We start from the raw sequence: 22,484 nt of genomic DNA on the forward strand, positions 1-22,484 counted from the left end.
GCAACTAGATATTCCCCTGCCACCTTTGGTTTTGAAGAGTGCTGTGAGAAAAAGAAGCAATTGCTAGAAAAGAGCAAACAACACAAACTGTGAAGACACAGGCCTATCCCATTGGAAATGAGAACTCCATTCCCTTCCAACCCCCTGAGTATGATTAAAAGAGCCTAGCAAGATAGAGCCTTACTGACCAAAAAGGAAGGAGCTAGATGTTGTGCTGACTTATATTAAAGGAATCTGACATTGATTAAAGCTAAAGTTATAAGAAATTAAAAATTGAATAGTTCAGAAATCTTATGGGCTAGAGATTCCATCAGAATGAATTTAGTGTTTAGGGTTATATACTATATAGCTCATAGTCTAACATAACAAGGCAAGCCAGTAAAATATTTCTTCATTTTCTCAAGTAGATATGAGAGGTTGTAAATAACTACATAGACTAATACTGATATCTTCAGCATAGCCTCTTTATTGTACTCCACCTGTAGATTATTCACAACAGTTTTATTTACTGTAATGGCTTTTCTTTACAAACCCTGAATACGTCAAAACTAGACTAAGACACAAATTAGATTCTAAAGTGTGACCCAAATGTAATTAAGAAAATAAATTTGCAGAGAAAACCAAGATGGCAGCATAGGTAAACAGCTGTACTTGCTGCCTCCCACAACCACATCAAAATTACAACTAAAATACATAACTATCATCCAGAACCTTGGGAAACCTGGCTGAGTGGAAGTACTACAACTAGAGAGGTAAATAAGAAAGTGCATTGAGACTGGTAGCAGGTGCAGAGGCACAGAACGTGCTGACACCCAGGTGTGCTGCTTTTTTCATTGAGAGGGGGATGCAAGCTCCCGCTTGCTGTGAGCTCCAGTGCCGAGGGAGACTTGGGGGGACCCAGACACATATGGGGAGAAACGACTACCTGGCATTGGGGCAGGAATGTAGGGGCAGCTTTCTTCCAGACTGAGGTGCTCACAACAGTCATTGTTCCTGTACTGGGACCTCCCCTGTGCAGGGCTGACTGGCAGCCATGTCTGTTTGCTCTGCACTGGAGATTCCCTGAGACCCTGCCCTACCCAATTTACAAAGCCACCAAGCTGTGCTTCAGTGGCTTTTGCATATGAATGGCCTGTCCTTTCTTAGCCTAAAACCTGTCAAACAAGGTGCAGCTGGGTCAGGGAGCTCCCAAAGCTATCAAAAGAAGGCCCAAGGCCACACCAGCCTTCCTTGCTTCACAGCTGGGCCTCATCTGAGCACTTCCGAACCTGATACAAAGAGGAGGAATCTGCATATCTCTCTGTAGCTCCTGCTGGGTGGTCCCAGGCAGTGGCTGACTTTGCACCTCCTTGGAAATCCAAGAGCCAGTGTATCAAGTGGTCAGTGTGAGACCATACCAGATTACAACTCTTCACATCCATAAGTGACACACTAAAGGGGCAGACTCCGGGAGCACCAAAGCCCCACTAAAGCAAGTCCTGCCCCATAAGGGTGTCTCCTGCACAGCAGTTCTTCCATTGTAGACACAGCTGGTCCTCACAGCCAACTGGCCTGGAGATCAATTCCTCCCAGTGATACCAACAGCAATCAAGGCTCAACTACAACAAGACTGTGCACACAGCCCACAAAGGGGTGCACCAAGAGTGTCCACATCAGGTGATTGGGGAGGCCAAGCCACTGGGCCCTATAGGACACCTACCACACAAGGCCACTCTATCAACTCAAGGAGACTTAGCAGCTACCCAATACATAGAAACAAACAGGGAAGCAGCCAAAATGTGGAGGCCAAGAAACATGTCACAAATGGAAAAAAGCAAACTACTGGATATAGAGTTCAAAACCACAGTTATAAGGTTACTCAAGAACCTTCTAAAAACATCCGAGGAACTTACTGAGACCTTCAAGGATCTTGGTGAGAATGCCAAAAAAAAATGGAAAAGGGCCACTCAGAAATTTAGCATACACTAACTGAAATAAAGAATAATATACAGGGATTCAACAGTTGACTAGAGGATCCAAGAATGAAGTCAAAGATTTGAAATACAAGGAAGCAGGAAAACACCCAACTGGAAGAGCAAAAAAGAAAAAATAATCCAAAAATATGAAGATAGTGTAAGGAGCCTCTGGGACAGCTTCAAGCATACCAATATCCGAATTATGGGGGTGCCAGAAAAAGAGAAAGAGCAAGATATTGAAAACCTATTTGAAGAAATAATGACAGAAAACTTCCCCTACCTGGTGAAAGAAATAGACTTACAAGTCCAAGAAGCTCAGAGAACCCTAAGCAAGAGGATCCAAAGTGGACCACACCAAGACAAATCATAATTAAAATGCCGAGGGCAAAAGACAAAGAGAGAATCTTAAAAGCAGCAAGAGAAAAACAGTTACCTACAAGGGAGTACCCATACGACTGTCAGCTGATTTCTCAACAGAAACTGTGCAGGCCAGGAGGGAGTGGCAAGAAATACTCAAAGTGATGAATGCCAAGAACCTACAACCAAGATTACTTTACCCAGCAAAGCTATCATTTAGAATTGAAGGTCAGATAAAGACAAGAAAAAGTTAAAGGAGTTCATCACCACCAAGCTAGTATTATATGAAATGCTGAAGGGTATTCTTTAAGAAGAAGAAGAAGAAGAAGAAGAAGAAGAAGAAGAAAAAGGTAAAGATAAAAAATTATGAACAACAAAGTGACAACAAATACATATCTATCAACAAGTGAATCTAAAAATCAAATGAATAAAAAAATCTGATGAACAGAATAAATTAGTGAATGTAATAGAATCAGGGGCATGGAAATGGAGCAGACCGACAATTCTCAGGGTGAAGGGGGTGTGGACGGGGGTGCGGAAAGAGATTGGACAAAGATCTTTTTTTTTTTTTAATCTTTATTGTTCAGATTATTACAGTTCCTCCTTTTGGTACGCTTGAAGCTGTCCCAGAGGCTCCTTACACTATCTTCCTATTTTTGGATTCTTTTTTCTTTTTGCTTTTCCAGTTGGGTGTTTTTTAGTTCTTTGTATTTCAGATCTTTGACTTGATTCTTGGGATCCTCTTGTCTGCTGTTGGATCTCTGTATATTATTCTTTATTTCAGTCAGTGTATGCTTAATTTCTAGTTGGTCCTTTTTCCTATCCTCGAGGGTCTCACTAGATTTCTTGAGGGTTTCTAGAAAATTCTTGAAAAACCTTAAAAATGTGGTTTTGAACTCTATATCCAGTAGTTTGTTTTCCTCCATTTCTGTCATTTGTGACCTGTTTCTTTGTCTCCGCATTTTTTATGCTTCCCTGTGTTGGTAGAGTGGCTTTGTGTGTTAGGTGTCCTATAGGGCCCACTGGCTCAGCCTCCCCAATTACCTGGGGTGGACACTCCTGGTGCACCCCTTTGTAGGCTGTGTGCACAGCCTTGTTGTAGTGAGGCCTTGATTGTTGTAGGTATCACTGGGAGGATATGACCTCCAGGCCAATTGTCTGTGAGAATCAGCTGTGTCTATAGTGGGAGAACTTCTGTCCTGAAGACACCCTTCTGGGGCAAGACTTGCTTCAGTGGGGCTTTGGTGCTCACTGAGTCTGCCCCCTGAGTGTGTCCCTTATGGATCTGAGGAGTTGTAATCTGGATGGTCCCACTCTGACCACTGGGTACACAGTCTCTTGGATCTCTAAGGAGGTGCTAATTTAGCCTCTGCCTGAGGCTACACAGCAGGAGCTATGGAGAGATCTGTAGGTTCCTCTTCCTTGTTTGGGTTTTGGAGGTGCCCAGATGAGGCCCAGCTGTGAAGCAATGCAAGCTGCTGTGGGGTCTTGGGCCTTCTTTTGGATGTTCTGGGTCTTTCTGACCCAGCTGCAGTTTGTTAGGTAATTTTAGATCTCAAAGGGCCAGCCCATTCATATGCTGGGGTCCAACCCCAGCAGGTCCAGGGGTCCCCAAAGGTGTGGATGGAGTTGGTGAAGAAGGAATGACATGGAGACAACATTCAGTTGATCAGCAGCCTAGCCAGGATCTCTAGCCAAGTTCTGGCGTTTATTGTCTTGTTACATCTGTATTTATAGCAGTTGATTTTAATCCTGTCAGTTTGTATTGCAAAGGTTAGGGCGTTTCTTATCTCCATTCCAGGGAGTAAAGATTATGTAGCTTAAGCATGATTGTTTGCAGTTAAAGTGATTAACTACCCGCCTGGCACTTAGTTAAGGGGTTTTATCCCCTCCCTAACTTCAGGGAAAAATCCCTACCTGGGGAAACAACCTTTCTTGGAGAGGTGACCTTGGTTAAAACACATAGCACCAAGAAGGGGAGCAAACCTATTAAGAACAGTTATGCCATATACGCCAGGTCCCTTGAGACATATGCTGTGCAGATGTTTCTTCCCAGCAGCAACTGTGTCAAGCAGCAAGGATGGACCGGCTTCTGGCATTCATATGCAAAAGCCTCTGCGCACAGCTTGGGTGGGGCGAGGTCTCAGGGAATCAACAGGGTAGAGCAAACAGCTATGGCTGAACCTCAGTCCTGCCCTAAGAGGTCCCCGGTCTCAGTGTCCTGGTAATCACTGCAAGCACCTCTGATAGAAAGCTGCCCTCAAGCTCCACCCGCTGCCAGACAGTCCAGTTTCTCCCCGTATGAGTCTGGGTCCCCAGAGACTCGCCCGGAACTGGAGTCAGGGCCGTTGGGAGCTTGTGCCTCCCTCCCGATTGCAAAAGACACCGGCGTCCTCCGTTGCCAGCCTCTTTCCTCGCATGCTCGAGCCTCCGTACCTCTGCACTTTACTTCCACAGCTCCTCTGAGTCTCAGTGTGCTTTTCTCTTTCCTTCTAGTTGTAGAATTTCCACTCATCCAGCCTTCCTGTGGTTCTGGATGATGTCTGTTTTGTCTTTTAGTTGTATTTTTGAAGTGGTTGTGCGAGGCAGCAATTTCAGGTGTTTACCTATGCCGCCATCTTGGTTTCTCTCCTTGGACAAAGATCTTATATGCATGTATGCAGTACCTGTGGACGCGGACAGTGGGTGACAAGGGCCTGGGTGGGGTGGGATCTGGATGGAGGGGAACTATGGGGGGGAAAAGAGAACATCTGAAATAATCTGAACAATAAAGATTACAAAAAAATTTATGGGAGGAAAAAACAAAAAGAAAGAAAATAAATTTGCTACCATATAAACACATACCTACTTAGATGGAGAGACAGAGACAAACACTATGTCAAAACTAATTAAAATATGATTTTTACATGACCCATTCTTATAAGGTTATTGATACCATTAAATACCTACCCACCCACCCTTTTTTTTTGTTAATCCTCACCCAAGGATATTTTTTCCATTGACTTTTAGAGAGAGTATAAGGGGGAGGGGTGGAGAGGGAGAGAGAGAAAAGCATCAATGTGTCTTGAGATAAATCGATTGGTTGCCTCCCTCAACCTCCCTGGCCAATGCTGTGGATAAAACCTGCAACCCAGGTATGTGCCCTGACCAGGAATCAAACCTGTGACCCTCTTTTTTTTTTTTCCAGTGATATTTCCATTTATTTAATTTTTAGAAATAAAAATTGTGTCTATCTCATTCATGATTTTGCTTTAAAATTAATAGGCACTATTGAAGAAATAATGGTTTATTTTTCTAATCAAGTGATTAAGCTCCTGAATCATAAGGCCTCAACAAATGTTGCATCTTACATATTGATTGGACAATAAGACCTTCTATTTTGTTTATCCCTGGTAAATAGCAATTTTGTTTCTCCAGTGGTTTCCATTTGCCAGTCATGACAGATGGTTAACATGGTGGCTACTGCTTTCAGGGGATTCTATTAGATAAATCCTCACTTCTAGTGCAAAGCTATTGGCAACCTTTCAGGGAAAGTCCACCCCTCAGGACGTCTCTATCGTGGCTGGCCAAGGAGTCCTGCTTTGGCTGCCAGGGCTTCATTCTGCTGAATATGATTTTCCTGAAATCTCATGGATATTCTTTGCATCATTTTTAAATATTTCTGTAAGCAATGTTCTGAACAGGTGGTCTCTTCAGGTTTTACTTCTCTTGTTGTGAAGACTTTAACACAGTCCAAAAAGCAGGTTTCTGTAAGTTTATTGTAGGTTCCAAGAAATTCTTTAAACGGTTTTATCTGATCAGATTCTGGAATTTGTGCAGCCATATGTTTCGGTACCTTTATGAGAAACACAGGCCAAGGCAAATCCTTTTTTGTTTTTTTTAAATAGTAATCAAAAGTAGTCTATATATATTAGATGCTTTTCATTCATTCTGTATTGTTAAGGATTCTGAAAAATTAGTTATTACATTATACTGGGGTATCATGGAATTCTTTTATCAGTCCCTTTCTTTTTTTTAAATATATTTTTATTGATTTCAGATAGGAAGGGAGAGGAGAGAGAAATAGAAACATCAATGTTGAGAATCATTGATCAGCTGCCTCCTGCACTCCTAGTGGGGATCGAGCCTGCAACCCTGGCATGTGCCCTGACCATAATCGAACCATGACTTCCTGGTTCATAGATTGACATTAAACCACTGAGCCACACCAGCTTGGCATATCAGTCATTTTCTTTTTTTTTTTTTTTTAAATATTTTATTGATTTTTTACAGAGAGGAAGGGAGAGAGATAGAGAGTTAGAAACATCGATGAGAGAGAAACATCGATCAGCTGCCTCCTGCACATCTCCTACCGGGGATGTGCCCGCAACCCAGGTACATGCCCTTGACCGGAATCGAACCCGGGACCCTTCAGTCCGCAGGCCGATGCTCTATCCACTGAGCCAAACCGGTTTCGGCCATTTTCTTAATTAATTTTTATTTTCATGGTATTTTCTGGAAATGCCCTTTAATGTAAATGACAGTAACCAGATTTCATATTGTTGAATGACTATAACTATCTATTATTGAGCATAAGATTCCAAACAGCTGATTGGGAGATTTGCAGTTTCTCTTCTAGAATCCTTTCAACATTAGACTCTCCCTTTGAGGTGTAGATGTTGTTTCATTTTAACTGAAGAAAGTGAGGTTCTGAAATATTAAATACCTTAACAGACAGAGTCAAGATGTATAAATCCAAAATCTTATTCTCTTTTCTACCAACTCCTGGCTCCCAAAAAGAATTAAGCCCCGATTTGACTTTGTGGGTTTTTTTATCTTCAAGTTTTTAATCTACATTCATTTTGAAAATTTATTTTCCTGATTTCCATTATTTCACTTATTTTTTAGGATTAGCTCAACTTTGTTTATAAAAAACGTTTTTATTTCACCATATTTGTTCATCCAACAGTTCTTTAGTTTTCTTTAAATGTTTTTCTAGAACTTGTCTTTGCCTGTTTACTTGATTATCATCTTGAAACATACTTTACAAATATAGAAATTGAGTTATAAGAAGAGGAATGATCCAGCAGCAGATACTTAAGTGGATACAACTGTTTCTATAAAATGGTTTCTTTCTTTTTTATTGAAATTTTGGGTTTTATTGTGCATATGTATTACTTTGGGGAGAGGTAGTGGGAGTAGTTTATTTTATTTTTCTTCTAAAATTAAAATTATATGAATATTTCTATTTTAAAGATAATTCCTAAATCAAAGTGCATAATTTTTCTTTTACACTTAGAAAAATGAGAGTCGTCAACTTACTCAGATCCAGTACACAGCCTGGCCTGACCATGGTGTCCCTGATGATTCCAGTGACTTTCTGGATTTTGTTTGTCACGTACGAAATAAGAGGGCCGGCAAGGAAGAACCTGTTGTTGTTCATTGCAGGTATTCTATTTTCTGTCTTCTATGCTTAAATAGCTGACATTTTTAAAGGGGAGTGTGTATTTTATTTTGTTCTTAAGTTGTAACTTTTACTATAATTAGAAGGAACTCACAAGTGTGCTCTGAAGGTAGAAAGCAAAGGGTATGTTCCAATATGATTGGCAGAAAGTTTATAATAAGAAGTAAAAATACTTTATTGCACTGACTGTTAGAAGCTTGTCATTTTTACAGTTTAACATCTCTGAAAATGGGATTTGTTATACGATTGATGGTATCTTAGACTTGATGAAATACAATAATGTAGGCATTAGATTTAGTTTTCCCCCTCCCAGCAAGGTACTCCTTGCTGGCCTATGGCCCCTCTCAGCACATTTGCTGAGCTCTCTCACCTCTCTTGGAATGGCCCTATCTACCCAATACCATCACGGGATAAGTCCTCCTGTTGTAATTGATTTTTGATTGCTATTGGCCCATTCATGTGTGGGATCACCCCTCAGGCTGACTGACTGTGAAGATCAACCCTAACCACAGTGTATGGGCTGCCAGCAGGTGCTGACCACATGAAGTAGAGTTCACCTCAGCAGGGTTTGCTGCCTGCCAAGACCTAGTTTGGATATGCTACTTATGAAGCTAATTGAATCCTGCTCTGGTGTTGTCTGAAGCTGGCTGAGTGAAGGGAAGGTGTGCACCAGTCGAGTATATGAGGGGAAATTTTCCTCTTTCCTAGACCCATTGCAACTCAGTCTGCCCCAGATTCTGCCAGGAGCCTGATCTCAGCAGGAAGGGGCCACTGGGAGTCAGGAGATGGGGGTGGTGCTGTTCAGGTTTGGGGGAAGTTGGAGGGTTTGGCCCCTACCCCAGAGCCACACAGTTCAGACTGTCCTGGATTCTGACCAGACCTCAGCAGAGTGGAACCACCAAGAGTCAAGAGGGTGGGAACTCCAGGAGCTTAGAGAGTGGGGCTAGAGGATCTACCGTGAGGGGAAGGTGCTGATCAGGATCGCAGGAAAGGGTGGAGGGAATGGCCCCCACCCCTAAGAGATACAACTCAATCACTGACATCCCTTGAATTGGCCAGACCTCTAATGGCCCAAGCCATTGAATCCTTAGCAGAGCAGAAGCTCCGTAGAGTGGTTCAACAGGAAGACCAGAGGGTGGGGCAATTGCTTCCCCCAAGCTGATGCTGCATGGAGAGGCATGTTCCACCCAAGAAAGATGGTGTCTGCGTGCGGTACAGTGACTTAGCACAGGGGATCCTAGCAATTGTTCCCTCAGCTCTGTCCCCAGAGCCACAAACCCCAGTCTCTCCTCACATGACTCATCTGTTTTTCCCTCCCTAGGTGTGTGGCCAGAGCTAGGGTGAGTGGCTATAAACAAAATTATGCATGTTGGCCCTTTAAGACAGCTCCTGAGTTTTTAGGGGACTTCATCTCTCCCTGGTGGAAACAGAAATCCCGCTGCCATTCACAACCAGATGTTATGTGTACGCCTCTTCCAGGCTCTGGTGCTTTGGGCTGGAGAGCCAGGGTTGGACTTGAGATCCCACGCTTATCAGGGGAAATACCCTGCAGCTGAGATATTTCTCCAGAACCTCAGCCACTGCCTGTGGGATTGGGGCCAGCCCTTTCACACCTCCACACTTCCTACCAGTCTCCATTGGCTGCTTCTGTAAATCTTTGGTTATAAGCCTTCTATTCAGCTAGTCTTCAGTTGGTGACTCAGGTTATAATTCTGTATTTTAGTTCTACTTCCAATTAGGTCCTGGGTGTATCTTCTACTTACTCCATTGCCATCTTGGATCCCTTCCTCTATTATTTTTCATTTTAAAGTGGAGTTGCTCCAATAAGCTTTTATATCTTGTTCATATTTTAAAAACTGAAATGTAACTTTTAAAATAGTATTTTTTACAGCTAATTATGGGGGATAGTGTTGATATAAACCATTTTAATCTGTATTGTGTGAGATTTTTGTCAATTTTGAAAATATTTCTAGTTGGCTTGCTACTTTCATGATATTAAACAAAAATCAAATTGTTCTGTTTTATGATTCGAAACTTTAATTTTCTGCACAAAATCCACGAAGTTTAACAGAACAGTATCAGTAATACCTTGCCCCATATTTGCCTTTTTCAGTGCTGGGATTGGAAGAACTGGGGTTCTGATTACTATGGAAACAGCCATGTGTCTCATTGAATGCAACCAACCAGTTTATCCACTAGACATTGTAAGAACAATGAGAGATCAACGAGCCATGATGATCCAGACACCTGTAAGTACTGTGCTTCATGCATTCTCAACATGATGATTTTTGTTATCAGTGTATATTCTAAACCAGATTCATAGCTTCTTAATATCCTGCCAGGAGCAAATAACTCCTAACAAAGGAGTTTGTCAAATACTGCTTGTGAGCCAAGTCTGGCCTTCCACTTGTTTTTGTAAATAGAGTTTTATTGGAATATAGCCATGCTCATTTGTTTATATATTACTTATGCCTGCTTTCACACTATAATAGCAAAGTTGAGAAGTTGCAACAGACACCATATGTTCTGAAAAACCTAAAATATTTACTATCTGGTCTTTTACAGAAAATGTTTGTCAATGCCACTGTAGCATGATAATTTTTGAATGTTTAGACAGGCTCAGAGGAACTTGCCCTGTATTACTTAGTCAAGGGGAATGCTGAGAATGAGAGTGTCCCTGACCTAGAGACTCTTGATAGACCTGCTCTGTGACACAGCTGTGGCAAAATGCCTTTCTCTTTTATATAAGAACTTAAATTGCAACAAGAAAAATCATAGAAATTCCACACTGACTCTGAATAATGTTTCAAGATCACAGGGGAATCATGGGGTTTTAGAGTTAATGTTAAGATAACTTTTTATAGTAAGCCATTGTGGAATGTTAGCATTAAACTTACTGAAGTGAATTGACATATATGACCTAGTAAGTGCCTTTTTTTTAACCTTTAAATTATAAAAAAATTTCCAATATACACAAGTAGACAATATAATTAACACTACTAGTATGTTGAGTACTCAGGTCCAGCAACATTTGCCATATTGTTTAATCTATACTGCCACCTACTCTCCATATTTGAAGCAAATCTAGACGTCATATAATTTTGTCTATAAATATTTTAATATGTATCCCAAATAGATAAGAACTATTTTTCCTTCTAAACAAAATCACAATACCAGTATCACATCCAAGTATAATAACAAGTAATTCCTTAATATTATCAAATAACAGTATTCAAACTTCCAGTTGTCTCATATAGTTAATGATTTTTAAATTTTAGAATTAACTGTATTGAAATGTAATTCACATACCATAAAATTTACCTTTTTAAAGTTTACACTTCAATTGTTTTTAGTATATCACAGTTTTACAACCTTCATTACTATCTGATTTTAGAATGTTTCATCACCCCAAAAAGAAACTCTATACTTATCTTCCTTCATACCTTCCCCAATCTCCCCTGGCCCAGCCCTAGGCACCCACTCATCTACTTTGTCTCTATAAGTTTACTATTCTGGACCTTTCATATGAAGGAATCATATAGTTTGGTCTTTGTAATTGGATTCTTTTAATTAGCATAATATATAAAGGGTTTGTGAAAATGCCCTTTAGCAAGTTGACAAAGTTTCCTCTGTTACAAGACTGTTGAGTATTTCATCATGAAAAGGTATTCAATTTTGTCAAATGCTTTTTCTGGGTCTATTGAGATGATCATGTGGATTTTGTATTTCATTTTATTACTGTCTATTACATTGATTGATTTTTGGATATTAAACTAACCTTTCATTTCTGGGATAAATCTTACTTGAAGATAGTGTATAATTCTTTTAATATGTTGCTTCATTTGTTTTTCTAGTATTTTCTAGAGGTTTTTGTATCTATATTCACACATAATGGATTTTTTTATTTTTAATTGTGGTAAAGTACACAACATAAAACTTAACAATTTTTAAGTGTACAGTTCGGTAGCCTTAAGTATATTCACACTACTATAGCCAATCTCTAAAATTTTTCATCTTGCAAACTAAAACTCTACCCCTTAAACAACAACTTGTCATCCCCTCTCCTCCCAGTCCCTGGTAACCACCATCTTACTTTCTGTTTTTATGAATTTGACTTTCTAGATACCTCATATACGTACAATCGTATAGGTTTTATCTTTTTGTAATTGGCTTATTTCACTTAGCATAATATCTTTGAGGTTCATCCAGTTTTTAGCATGTGTCAGAATTTCCTTTCTTTTAAGGCTAAAAATACTTCATTGTGTGTATAGACCACAGTTTGTTTATTCTCTGACCTGTCAATGGGCATTTGGGTTGTTTCCACCTCTTGGTGATTGCAAATAATGCTGTTATGCACATGGATGTACATGCATATCTCTTTGAGACGCTGCTTTCAATTTTTTTGAATATATGCATGGAAGTCAAATTGCTGGATCATACCATACTTAATGAGTTTTGTTTTTGCATTGTATGTAAAATCAGGTTTCAGATGTGGTTCACACATTTTGATTAGTTTATATGTCTCCAAAATCTTTTAATGTATAGCTTCCACAAACATCTTTTTTCTTGTTTCTTACCATTTATTTGATGACCAAGTCAGGTGGTTTGTGCTACATAGTTTCCCACTGTAAACCCTCATTTGCTGACCTCAGTTTAACGGACCTCAGATTTAACAGACAAAATTTCCAGTCCATATGTCATATGTGAAAATTAACATCCTATTAATTTTAAAATGCTTTTAACCAAGATTTGCTTATAATAAGTTTTTTGTTAGTAATTCACTGTTTTTACAAATTTTAGTGAATAAACCATATGTTGGAAAAAGCACTAGTAATTTCACTAACATAAGTAAATATTACATATCTACAACTGTAGTCTACATATTTAAATCTAAGAGTCACTGCTCATGAACAGTGTTCAGCGAGTGATTAGCATGTGATCACACCACATTGCTCATGGTAATTGGTTATGTTGTCATTGGACATTCTGCAGCAGTTCTTATTTGTTTTTGTGTTTTAGTTTTTTGTTAATCCTCACCCAAGGATATTTTTCCATTAATTTTTAGAGAGAATGGAAGGGAGGGGGAGAAACACAGAGAGAGAAACATCAATGTGAGAGAGACACAGTGATTGGTTGCCTGCCACACACGCTCTGACCAGGGCCAGGGATTGAGCCTGCAGCCAAGGTATGTGCCTTGACTCTAATCAAACCCGGGTTCCTTCAGTCTGCAGGCTGACGCTCTATCCACTGAGCCAAACCAGCCAGGGCTTCTGCAGCAGTTTTAACTTAAGCCCCTATGTTCCCACTTACACTAAGCTACACTCTAGATGTGGTCATTTGTTTACTCAAGGTGACTGGTAGATGCATGCACTTATAGACCTATTCAGTATAAATTTAACAATTACTGTAATATAGAAATACGTATAGAAAACTTCTGTGAAATTAAACTTTTCATACACACTTATTTTTAATTACACAAACATGTCTACGTAAGTAAAAACAGGTTAACTAATTTGTCAAATTTTTAACATACACATTCAGAAAACATACTTTATCATATAACAGACTTTCAGCTTTAACGGAAACTCCCTCGCCCAAATTAGTCTGTTTTGTCAAGGTTTCACTGCATTTTCTAGAAGTGGTAACTGTATCTATATGCTTGAACAGCTTAGATGGTATTATCTTCTTCCTATAAGAGGCCCATAATGTCTGTGGTTTTTTTGTGTGATGTTAGCAGCATTCATTGGGCTTTCTAAATGATAGCATTCTGTTCTTCCTTACTTATTAATGGCTGGAATCCTTTTTTAAGGAGGAACTTGTCATCAGCTATTTGGTTAACCAGTGGTACTATCTATATAGTAAAGGCAAGATAAACACTTGATGCTTTCCCTTTATTTGTAAAGTTTTTAATATAATTAGTTGGTTCACTTCCCTCTCCCAATGGTTACCACTTACTTTGTCTGTTTTGGTATTATTTTTAAATCATGGATCTGTACATATGTGATGTTTCAATCCATTGTAGTTATTTTTCTTAACAATGCCTAAATTGTTCTATTTGGGGCCAGGCAGCCCTCGGGACATGTCCACTTGCCAGCAGGGAGCAGTGGGAGCAGAACCCTATTCAGCTTAGCTCCTGGGCCTTTCTGTCAAGACCCTAGTAACTTAGATAGCTTCCTTATCTATATACTAGAGGCCCGGTGCATGAAAATTCGTGCACTCAGGGGGGTCCCTCAGCCCAGCCGGCATCCTCTCACAGTCCGGGACCCCTCGGGGGAGCGGGACTAAGCCACAGTCGGACAAACTTAGCACTGCCAAGGAGACAGGAGAGGCTCCCTCCACCCCGCTGCACTCGCAGCCTTCAGCCCAGCTTATGGCTGAGTGGAGCTCCCCCTGTGGAAGCTCACTGACCACGAGGGGGCAGCTCTTGCATTGAGCGTCTGCCCCCTGGTGGTCAGTGCACATCATAGCAACCAGTCATTCCTGGTAGTTCCGCCCTTGGGGTCAATTTGCACATTACCCTTTTATTATCCTATCTAATAAAAGACAAAAAGAGTAATTAACTGTACCTCCGCTACGCTTCCCATTGGCTAATCAGCAAGATATTCAAATTAACTGCCAACCAAGATGCAGGCCAGCAGCCACGCAGCTGAAGTGAGCAGGAGGTTTGCTTGCTCCAGTGATGGGGGAAGCCAAGGTTCCCCGCATGCTGCGGCCTGCTCTGAGCTCCAAAAGCAACAAAGTTTCAATTATAGAAGCTAAACAAACCCCAGATACCTGCTTTCAGCCAGCCGTGGCCTCAGAGCTGGGAGTGCCAGTGACAGCAACAGAGTTTCAATTATAGAAGGTAAATAAATCCCAGAATAAAAAAAAGAAGAAAAAGGAGAGGCTGGGAGCTTCACTCGCAGGCCAGCCTGAAAATAGCCCTCAGCCCCTCACCCAGACTGGCCAGGCACCCCTGTGGGGACCCCCACCCTAAAGAGGGTGTGGCCAGCCTGGAAACAGCCATCAGCCCCTCATCCAGGCTGGCCAGGCACCCCAGTGGGGACCCCCACCCTGAAGGGGGTGTGACCAGCTGCAGACAGCCATCAGCCCCTCACCCAGGCTGGCCAGGCACCCAAGCGGGACCCCCACCCTGATCCGGACACCCTTCAGGACAAACCAGCCAACCCCCACCTGTGCACCAGGCCTTTGTCCTATATAGTAAAAGGGTAATATGCAAACTGACCCTAACAGCAGAAAGACTGGGAATGACTGGTCCCTATGACACACACTGACTACCAGGTGGCTGACGCTCAATGCAGGAGCTGCCCTCTGGTGGTCAGTGCACTCCCACAGGGGGAGCTCTGCTTAGCCACAAGCCAGGCTGATGGCTGCCAGTACAGCAGTGGTGGTGGGAGCCTCTCCTGTCTCCTCAGCAGCGCTAAGGATGTCCGACTGTAGCTTAGGTCTGCTCCCCGCTGGCAAGTGGACATGTCCCGAGGGCTGCCGGGCTGCCAGAGAGATGTCTGATTGCCAGCTTAGGCCCAATCCCCCAGGGAGCAGGCCTAAGCCAGCAGGTGGTAATCCCCCGAGGGGTCCCAGACTGGGAGAGGGCACAGGCCAGGCTGAGGGACACCCCCCCCCAGTGCACAAATTTTTGTGCACCGGGCCTCTACTATAGGATATAAAAGCCTAAATGACCATCCGACCGGTAGTTATGACGTGCAATGACCACCAGGGGACAGAAGTTCCAACCAGTAGTTATGACACGCACTAACCACCAGGGGGCAGGCGCTCAATGCAGGAGCTGCGGTTCTCAGGTGACACACCTGGAACCAGAGAGGAGGGAGCCCAATTGCAGACTGTGTCACCCGAGAACCACCTCACAGTCCAGGACCCCGTGGGGGGATGTCGGAGAGTCAGTTTCAGCCTGATCCCTGCAGGCCAGGCTGAGGGATCCCACCTGTGCACGAATCTGTGCACCAGGCCTCTAGTCATCAATAAAGATAACTAGGCTCCAGCTTTGTACACTTTCTGCCCCAAACTTAGAATCTGTAATTTCTCCAAAAAGTACTGGTTCTTTTTATTGAGAAATTATATTAGGGAGCACCTGTGAGCACTAAGGTTTCCTGTTGCTTTGGGGTTAGTGTTGGTATTTGTCTGTAGAAATCTTCAATAGCCAGAAGTAGGAAAACAAACTTACAAATTAGTACTGGTGTTTCCAATACAAATTCAGGAGCACAGTATTTTTGCTTAATGTCTTCTACCTTACATCTTTACCACCTTTCTTCTTTAACAGAAATGTTGGTTCTCTACAAAACCAGCAATGAAAGACTTAAAATATCACAAATATCCATTTGTTTTAAGTTGATTATACAAGAACATTCTCAGAACAACTAAACTAACACAACTACCACTGACAGTATGGTTACTGAACATAACTTAAATTTTTTCTACAGTGCTTTTCGGATATATTCTACAAAAGATATACAGACAAATTACTGTTTCAAAGTTCCTTGATATAGTTTCTTTCTGTTTAGTTCTGCCATCAACTAGATATACACATTGATTTGTTCATGTTATTTTCAATTTGTAGATTTTTTTAAATTGGTTTAATTATGGGGTATATTTATATGGTTCCAAAGTAAAATCTGTAAAAGAAGGAAGTGTATTCAATGAAGTCTAGTCTCTAGCCTTCTCCTGCACCTTATTTTTTTCTTCCTTTTACAGGAAATCATTTTTTAATGATATATCCTTCCCTTGCTTTTATAATACAAGAATAAACCCTGTGTTTTGTGTACTCACAACTGTAAACCCACTTTTGCCTCACCCCATATATTGAGAGAGCTTTATATCCTCCTTTCTTTTATAAAAATAACATATTATATGCTGTTTTCTCTACCTTGCTGTTTTTACTTAACATATCCTGGAATCATTCTATAGTAATCTTTAGACTTTTCTTCCTCCCCTACTACATCGTATCCACTGTGAGGATGTGCCACAGATTACTCACCAGGCCTTTCCTGATGGCGAGTGGATCGCTTTTACTTTTTAATTATTATAAATAATATATTAGCCTCACTTATGAATATATGTTTAAAATATCTTTTTCTAATTTATCTTTGATAGATTCCTAAAAGTAAGATTGCTGGGTCAATAGATAAATTAATGTAATTTTGTTAGATGCTGCCAAATTGCCATCCACAGAGATTGTGGCAATGCTAGGAATATTAGCAATGCATGAGGAAGTTTGCCAACAAAATATGTTGTCTGACTGTTATTTTTTGATAGTCTGTTCATGAAGAATGGTATCCCTGTGCTGTTTTACTTTGTATTTCTTTTATAAGCAAGTCAAGTGACTTGTTTGTCATTTCTTTGTTTTATTTTCCAGTTTTTCTGACCAATTCTATTTTTCATATTTTATTTTTCAGAGTCAATACAGATTTGTATGTGAAGCTATTTTGAAAGTTTATGAAGAAGGATTTGTTAGACCCTTAAAGACATCATCAAATAAATAAGAAAGCAAAAAATCTGGGATATGTGTTAGAAAACTGCTTTCCAATTATATTCACTGTGCCATAATACTGCTTGCAGGAAATGGCATCTAAACAAAAAATGAAGAACTGACAAAAACTGAAAACTTCAGCACTGTTGCACTTTATGTTTAAAAAAAAATCATTCTCAAAACCTATAATTCATGTGTTTAAAGACTATTTCATGCTTTGTCTCGAACAAATAGTGAATAACTGAATATGTTCAGGGTAACTTATGAAATTTTGTAGTGGTGCCATGCAGTCCCCTACCAGAAGAATTGCCACAAACAAGGCTCAGAATTCTCATCATCTCTGTTACACCTGTACTTTGAAAGCAAAAAGAAGTAAACATCAGGAGTCAGCTCTGGTGTTTGCAGTGATTCATGTACTTACTATATTACTTGATTACCAGATTTTATTTTTTAAATTTTAGCAATATCATTTTCAATATTAGCCAATACACTGCCTATGGATGCAGCACATCTTTCCCTACACTCCCCCTGTAGAGACCTGCTGTTCATAAGAAGAAAGGTGGAATTGCTTTTCCCAGGAAATGCTGCACATTGTCCATTTACCAGCATCTTACAGAAAGTATAAATATGAATCTACAGATTTTCTTGAATTTAATAATGTAACATATTTACCTTAAAGTTGGCTTATTCCAAATCATGTGATTTCATGTACTTGATATAAAGGAATGCATGTATTATGTCTTAACCCCGTAAGTGCCTTGAGACATCTGTGTATGTCTAATGAATAGGCACTCATTTGACCCACTAGGAGGTATGTATGTATACTGTACACTTACATTTTTATGCATTTTTAATCAGTTCACATTTGCAAATAACTTCCTGTATTGAGACTTATGCAGTCAAAGAAGGGTAAGGAAATTCTGTTTCTTACTCAGGCCCTGTATTTTGTCACAGGAAGCAAAGGTAATTAGTGTTCTTCTGAGTGAGAGCTCTGCTGCTATGGAATTGTTTAAATCTGCACATTCCGTTCCTGAAAGACAGGGTTACAGGTTAGCAGCTCAAGTTAAAAGATGCTTTATTCTCCAAATTTATATTTATTTTATCCCTTGCTTTACAAATGTCATCTAATATGCACATTAAAGTTAAACATACTGATACTCTAAGCTAGAGTTAGACCAGTTAGTTGTGGCTTATTACTAATGGAATTATTACTCTTCAGCATTCATTTCAGTTCATACCACATTTTGTTCACACTAGTCTATTAGTCAGGATACTTCAAACAAGGAATGAAACATTGTTGACTTGTTTCAAAGTATAATCCCTCAGTAACTGAAATGAAATGAAATCCCTCAATAACTGAAATGAGGGTTTTTCTGGTCATTTTTGTATACCGTTAAGTTACTCCAATTTACATGTACTTATGAGGTTATAAGCATGTTACTTCATGGAGACTGTTGGCTGTCCTGCCTGATGGAGGATCTGATGCCCTTTAAGGACTTGAATATTTTCCTTTTCAGGTTTTTTTATTTTAATTTTTAAGTCTACAGGGATATAGAACTTTAAAATTGCCCTGTTTTAATATAAGTGGAAATTTGCTCACCTATTGAAATGTTATAATTACACAATTATTTTATATGGATTATTGTTGAAATTTACTTTTACTGGTGTTTTCTGAATATTTCAGAATAGTATTGATAAAATTTAGGGTTGAATGGTGGATATTTTGGAATGCCATTTAGTATGAGGAGGGAAATGTACATTTTAAAATCTTCAGTATAATCTAAATGATGTTCTTTCAGATAGTCAAAATCCATAGTAATCAATTTTAGGAAGTTAAGTCCTAATCATTAATAGCCAAGATACCAAATAAATTATTATTAAAATATTTTAAGTTTTCTAAAAAGAATAGTAAACATAGCCAGTATGTCTAAGAGAAATTCTCTTATCTATTTCTGAATTTCATAATCAAGACAGTATAAGAGTAAATAAGCTGTAGTTTTATTTGAACATTCCATTCTCTGCCAACAGATAAATGTAATATAGGCTGCTCTATGACATGATGACCAGCTGAAAAGTGAAATCATGTTCAGGTCTACATAATTAAAAACTGGGAAGTTTTTCACATGAATTAAAAAGAAAATTGGTCTGTTCTATGTGGATAGAAGATGATAACCACAGATTTAAAAACAAAAGATACAGTTGTATAGAGATAAACAGATAAGTGACATGGTTGGCATGTTCTTTAGGGCTTAATGTTTACACTTCTGAGATTAGCTAATAATTGTTGGCAGTGAGCACTGCTGCCTTTTTTAACCGTTAAGGCCAGTCTGTAAATCCCACATATATCAATTGTTCATCTGAGAGGTGTTCTCGGTCAGTATTGTTATGTAAAAAAGGTTCTTCTTTAAAGGCATATTTATTGGGGTCTTAAATTTAAAAATATGCTAATTATGCTTCCCTGTTCACTCAACAGATAAGACATTATCCATTACACCTAAGAATTTTTTAACCTGTTTATTGATCTATGTAGGGTTCTAGAATTATCCTAGCTTTGGTACACCAAGTAGGTCTAGATTTCACTCATATCATGTAACATCAAGTGATAAAAATGCCAGATTACTTATATCTAAACTACTCTCCCCTTCCACTCCCCACCCCACCCCCCCACCCCCAATTAATCAACATTGACTGTTACTCTCACAAGTGGAAATAGTTATTGGTGAACCTCTCTGATTTATATGATGGTTTTACGATGTTCATTTCAAATGTATGTTTGAGCATCTGATTTGTGTCAGCACTCTGTACACAGGAATATTTTGGAATAGACTTTACATTCACAAAAAGAATTGGTAGTATTTGTTAAACCAGTGCACTCATTCAAAATAGACGCAGAGTAACAGCATCTATTTTTATTTCTTTTGTGTGGCCTCCTAGTAAAAGTAAGAGATGGGGAAAGGGTTGGTCATTTTGAAGAGTAAAGAGAAAATGTATACTGATATATAAAAACTGGCTTCAAATGTTTAAAGGTATGTTAAGTCATTAAGACAATTGCTTGAAGGTTTCAAGTACTAATATTACACATAAGATACTTTTGTGTGTTTCACAAAAGCTAATGCTAAGAGAGGTAAAGGATTATTTTAACCATATAGTTGTTTATAATTTGTTGGCAGATCTGATCAGATCTAATCAGGTATTTGAGCAAAAGCCTCCTGTTTCCACAGGCAGTACCATGTACAACATTAGAGCTAAAAGGAACCTGAAAGACTTTTATCTAATTTCACTCTGTTATTTTAGGCATCATGTGTGATTATCATAAATTCTTATGAATTTTAGGATTTCAGCGCAAGAATTCTATTCAGGCAGTGATTTCACTTTGATGTTACTTAGTTTAGAAATAAGTAGACTTTTCAAAGTGATCCTCAGTGGGACCTGATTCAGTTTGCTAGCCATGCTTTCTTGACAGATCATAAGCTTTTGTAAGGTGTATATGTGCGGTGCAAAAACATTCTAAAATGCAAATTAGAAGGCTAATTTTTAAAAGCACTTAAAACATAAAACTAAGATTTAGAATATATGTCCACTTGCAATCAAATAATTTATGTGCATAATGTGAACATGTAGTAGCATTACTTGTTTTATAATCTTATCAGGAAGGGAGAAGAAGGAAACAAGAATTTTTAACAGTGTTCTATTTAATATCTGTGTTTTGAATGTTGAAAATATTCTGACGGTAAGGTTGCCAAAGTAGGTTTGAATTCATAAAAATTATTTATACGACAATAATGTGGGGTATGTTTACATCTCTTTTATTTTGTTGTAATTATTTTGTAGTTTAGGTGAATTTTCATTTAAGTCCCTTAGAGTTACACATTATGGTAAATATTTGTTGGAATAAACATCTCTTAATAACATGACAAGACCAAGATAAATTATGCCACAGTTTGCTTTTATGTAATTGCCACATCAACAAAGTGACTCTATTAGGACTGCTTACTCGCCACGTTTGCTTCAACTATCCCACCACTGTTCTTGCAGCATTTTTTGTGTGTGTGTGTGTTGTTTCCTCCAAGTAAAAGAGCTATGTTACTTGAAACCCACTGGATTAATTGAGTCAAATATCAGAATTTCTGATCCATTGGCAAAAATTTATTGGTGCCTCAGTGCGATCACAACACAAGTTGTAGCAACCCTTTTGTGAAATTCTTTGAGAGTTATATAGAAACACATTTACATAATAAAACATTTTAGGACTAACTGCTAATAGATAATTTCAGCAATTTTATAAAGAACCCATGAAATGAATCTCTAAATTGAATTTGGGGGATTCAACTTTCTTTACAATGTCTATAACTATCATCAACAATTTTTTATTGTATACAGATTTCATTCTTAGTAGCAATTACAATAAGCCTTTCAATGTTATCAAAAACAAGCCCTATTTCAGTCAGAAATTAGACATTTTATTTCCAAAATCGTGGTGAAAATACCAATTTTATTCCTGTTTCCTATCTAAATTTGCTGCTATTTATTTGTATGTTTTCTACGGCAGTTTCCTGTTGATTTCTAAAGTTTAATATTCATTGTTTTCATTTTAGTAATGCAAGGTAAATGGGCAGCCAGAAGTAGTATCTGCTGGGGTGCAATTCATCAACACTGGCTAGATATGGTTCATTGCATAAATAATAAACTGATCTTTTTTAAATTTACAAAGGGAAAGGTATTAGTAGTAGTTCAAGTTAAAAGCTACAATTTTAGGAAGAAATCCTAATGTTTAACTTCCTGAAACATTTCAAAATTTCAAATACAGGAATGAAAACGTTTTAAAACCTTGTTGTGCTCATAGAAGTTTTAGTTAAATACTGTCGAATTTTTCTATTGTGGTGTAAATGATATAGAAAATATTTTTCTATGGGCAAAAGATTGAAACCTCTTTTACTTCGTTGTTTAAAAAGGATAAAATGATACTTGTCTTTCATGCTGTAAAGAAAATGAATGTATCTTTCAATGTTATGAGAATTATGACTTGATTATGGGGATACTCTTTGGTTTAAAAGTCAGTGAGATTAAAAAGGAAAGGAAGCGTGTATTCCACTTCATTATAGAAAATGCAATCTTAGAAGAAAATGTAATTTCATTATAAAGAAGAGCAATCATTGCCCTAGCCAGTTTGGCGCAGTGGATAGAGTGTTGGCCTGAGGACCAAAAGTTCCCGGGTTTGATTCTGGTCCAGGCTCCTCCCCCAACC

The 22,484-nt window shown here is 39.0% G+C and overlaps 2 protein-coding genes across 11 annotated transcripts in view; one reads left to right on the forward strand and one right to left on the reverse strand.

Moving 5' to 3' along the window:
• PTPN4 (protein tyrosine phosphatase non-receptor type 4) overlaps window positions 1-19,900 on the forward strand; it is a 239,265-nt gene extending 219,365 nt beyond the window's left edge. For 4 of the 10 annotated variants that reach the window (XM_036319444.1, XM_036319448.1, XM_036319446.1 and 1 more), the window contains 3 exons: window positions 7,591-7,739; window positions 9,869-10,004; window positions 17,166-19,896. In XM_036319444.1, coding sequence (XP_036175337.1) covers window positions 7,591-7,739; window positions 9,869-10,004; window positions 17,166-17,252 — 372 coding nt within the window. In that variant the 3' untranslated portion in view covers window positions 17,253-19,896. Of the gene's footprint in view, window positions 1-7,590; window positions 7,740-9,868; window positions 10,005-17,165 lie in introns of all 10 variants that reach the window. The other 6 variants (XM_036319445.1, XM_036319443.1, XM_036319447.1 and 3 more) reach the window with 3 other exon arrangements.
• On the reverse strand, window positions 5,846-6,139 carry LOC118661397 (mitochondrial import inner membrane translocase subunit Tim9-like). The gene has a single exon (XM_036319452.1). It carries the CDS (start codon window positions 6,133-6,135, stop codon window positions 5,866-5,868), a length of 270 nt encoding a protein of 89 aa, XP_036175345.1. The 5' UTR covers window positions 6,136-6,139; the 3' UTR covers window positions 5,846-5,865.
• Window positions 19,901-22,484: the final 2,584 nt, after the last annotated feature.

This window comes from Myotis myotis, unplaced genomic scaffold (genome assembly GCF_014108235.1).
Source record: "Myotis myotis isolate mMyoMyo1 unplaced genomic scaffold, mMyoMyo1.p scaffold_m19_p_8, whole genome shotgun sequence".
In the NCBI taxonomy this organism is placed as follows: Eukaryota; Metazoa; Chordata; class Mammalia; order Chiroptera; family Vespertilionidae; genus Myotis; species Myotis myotis.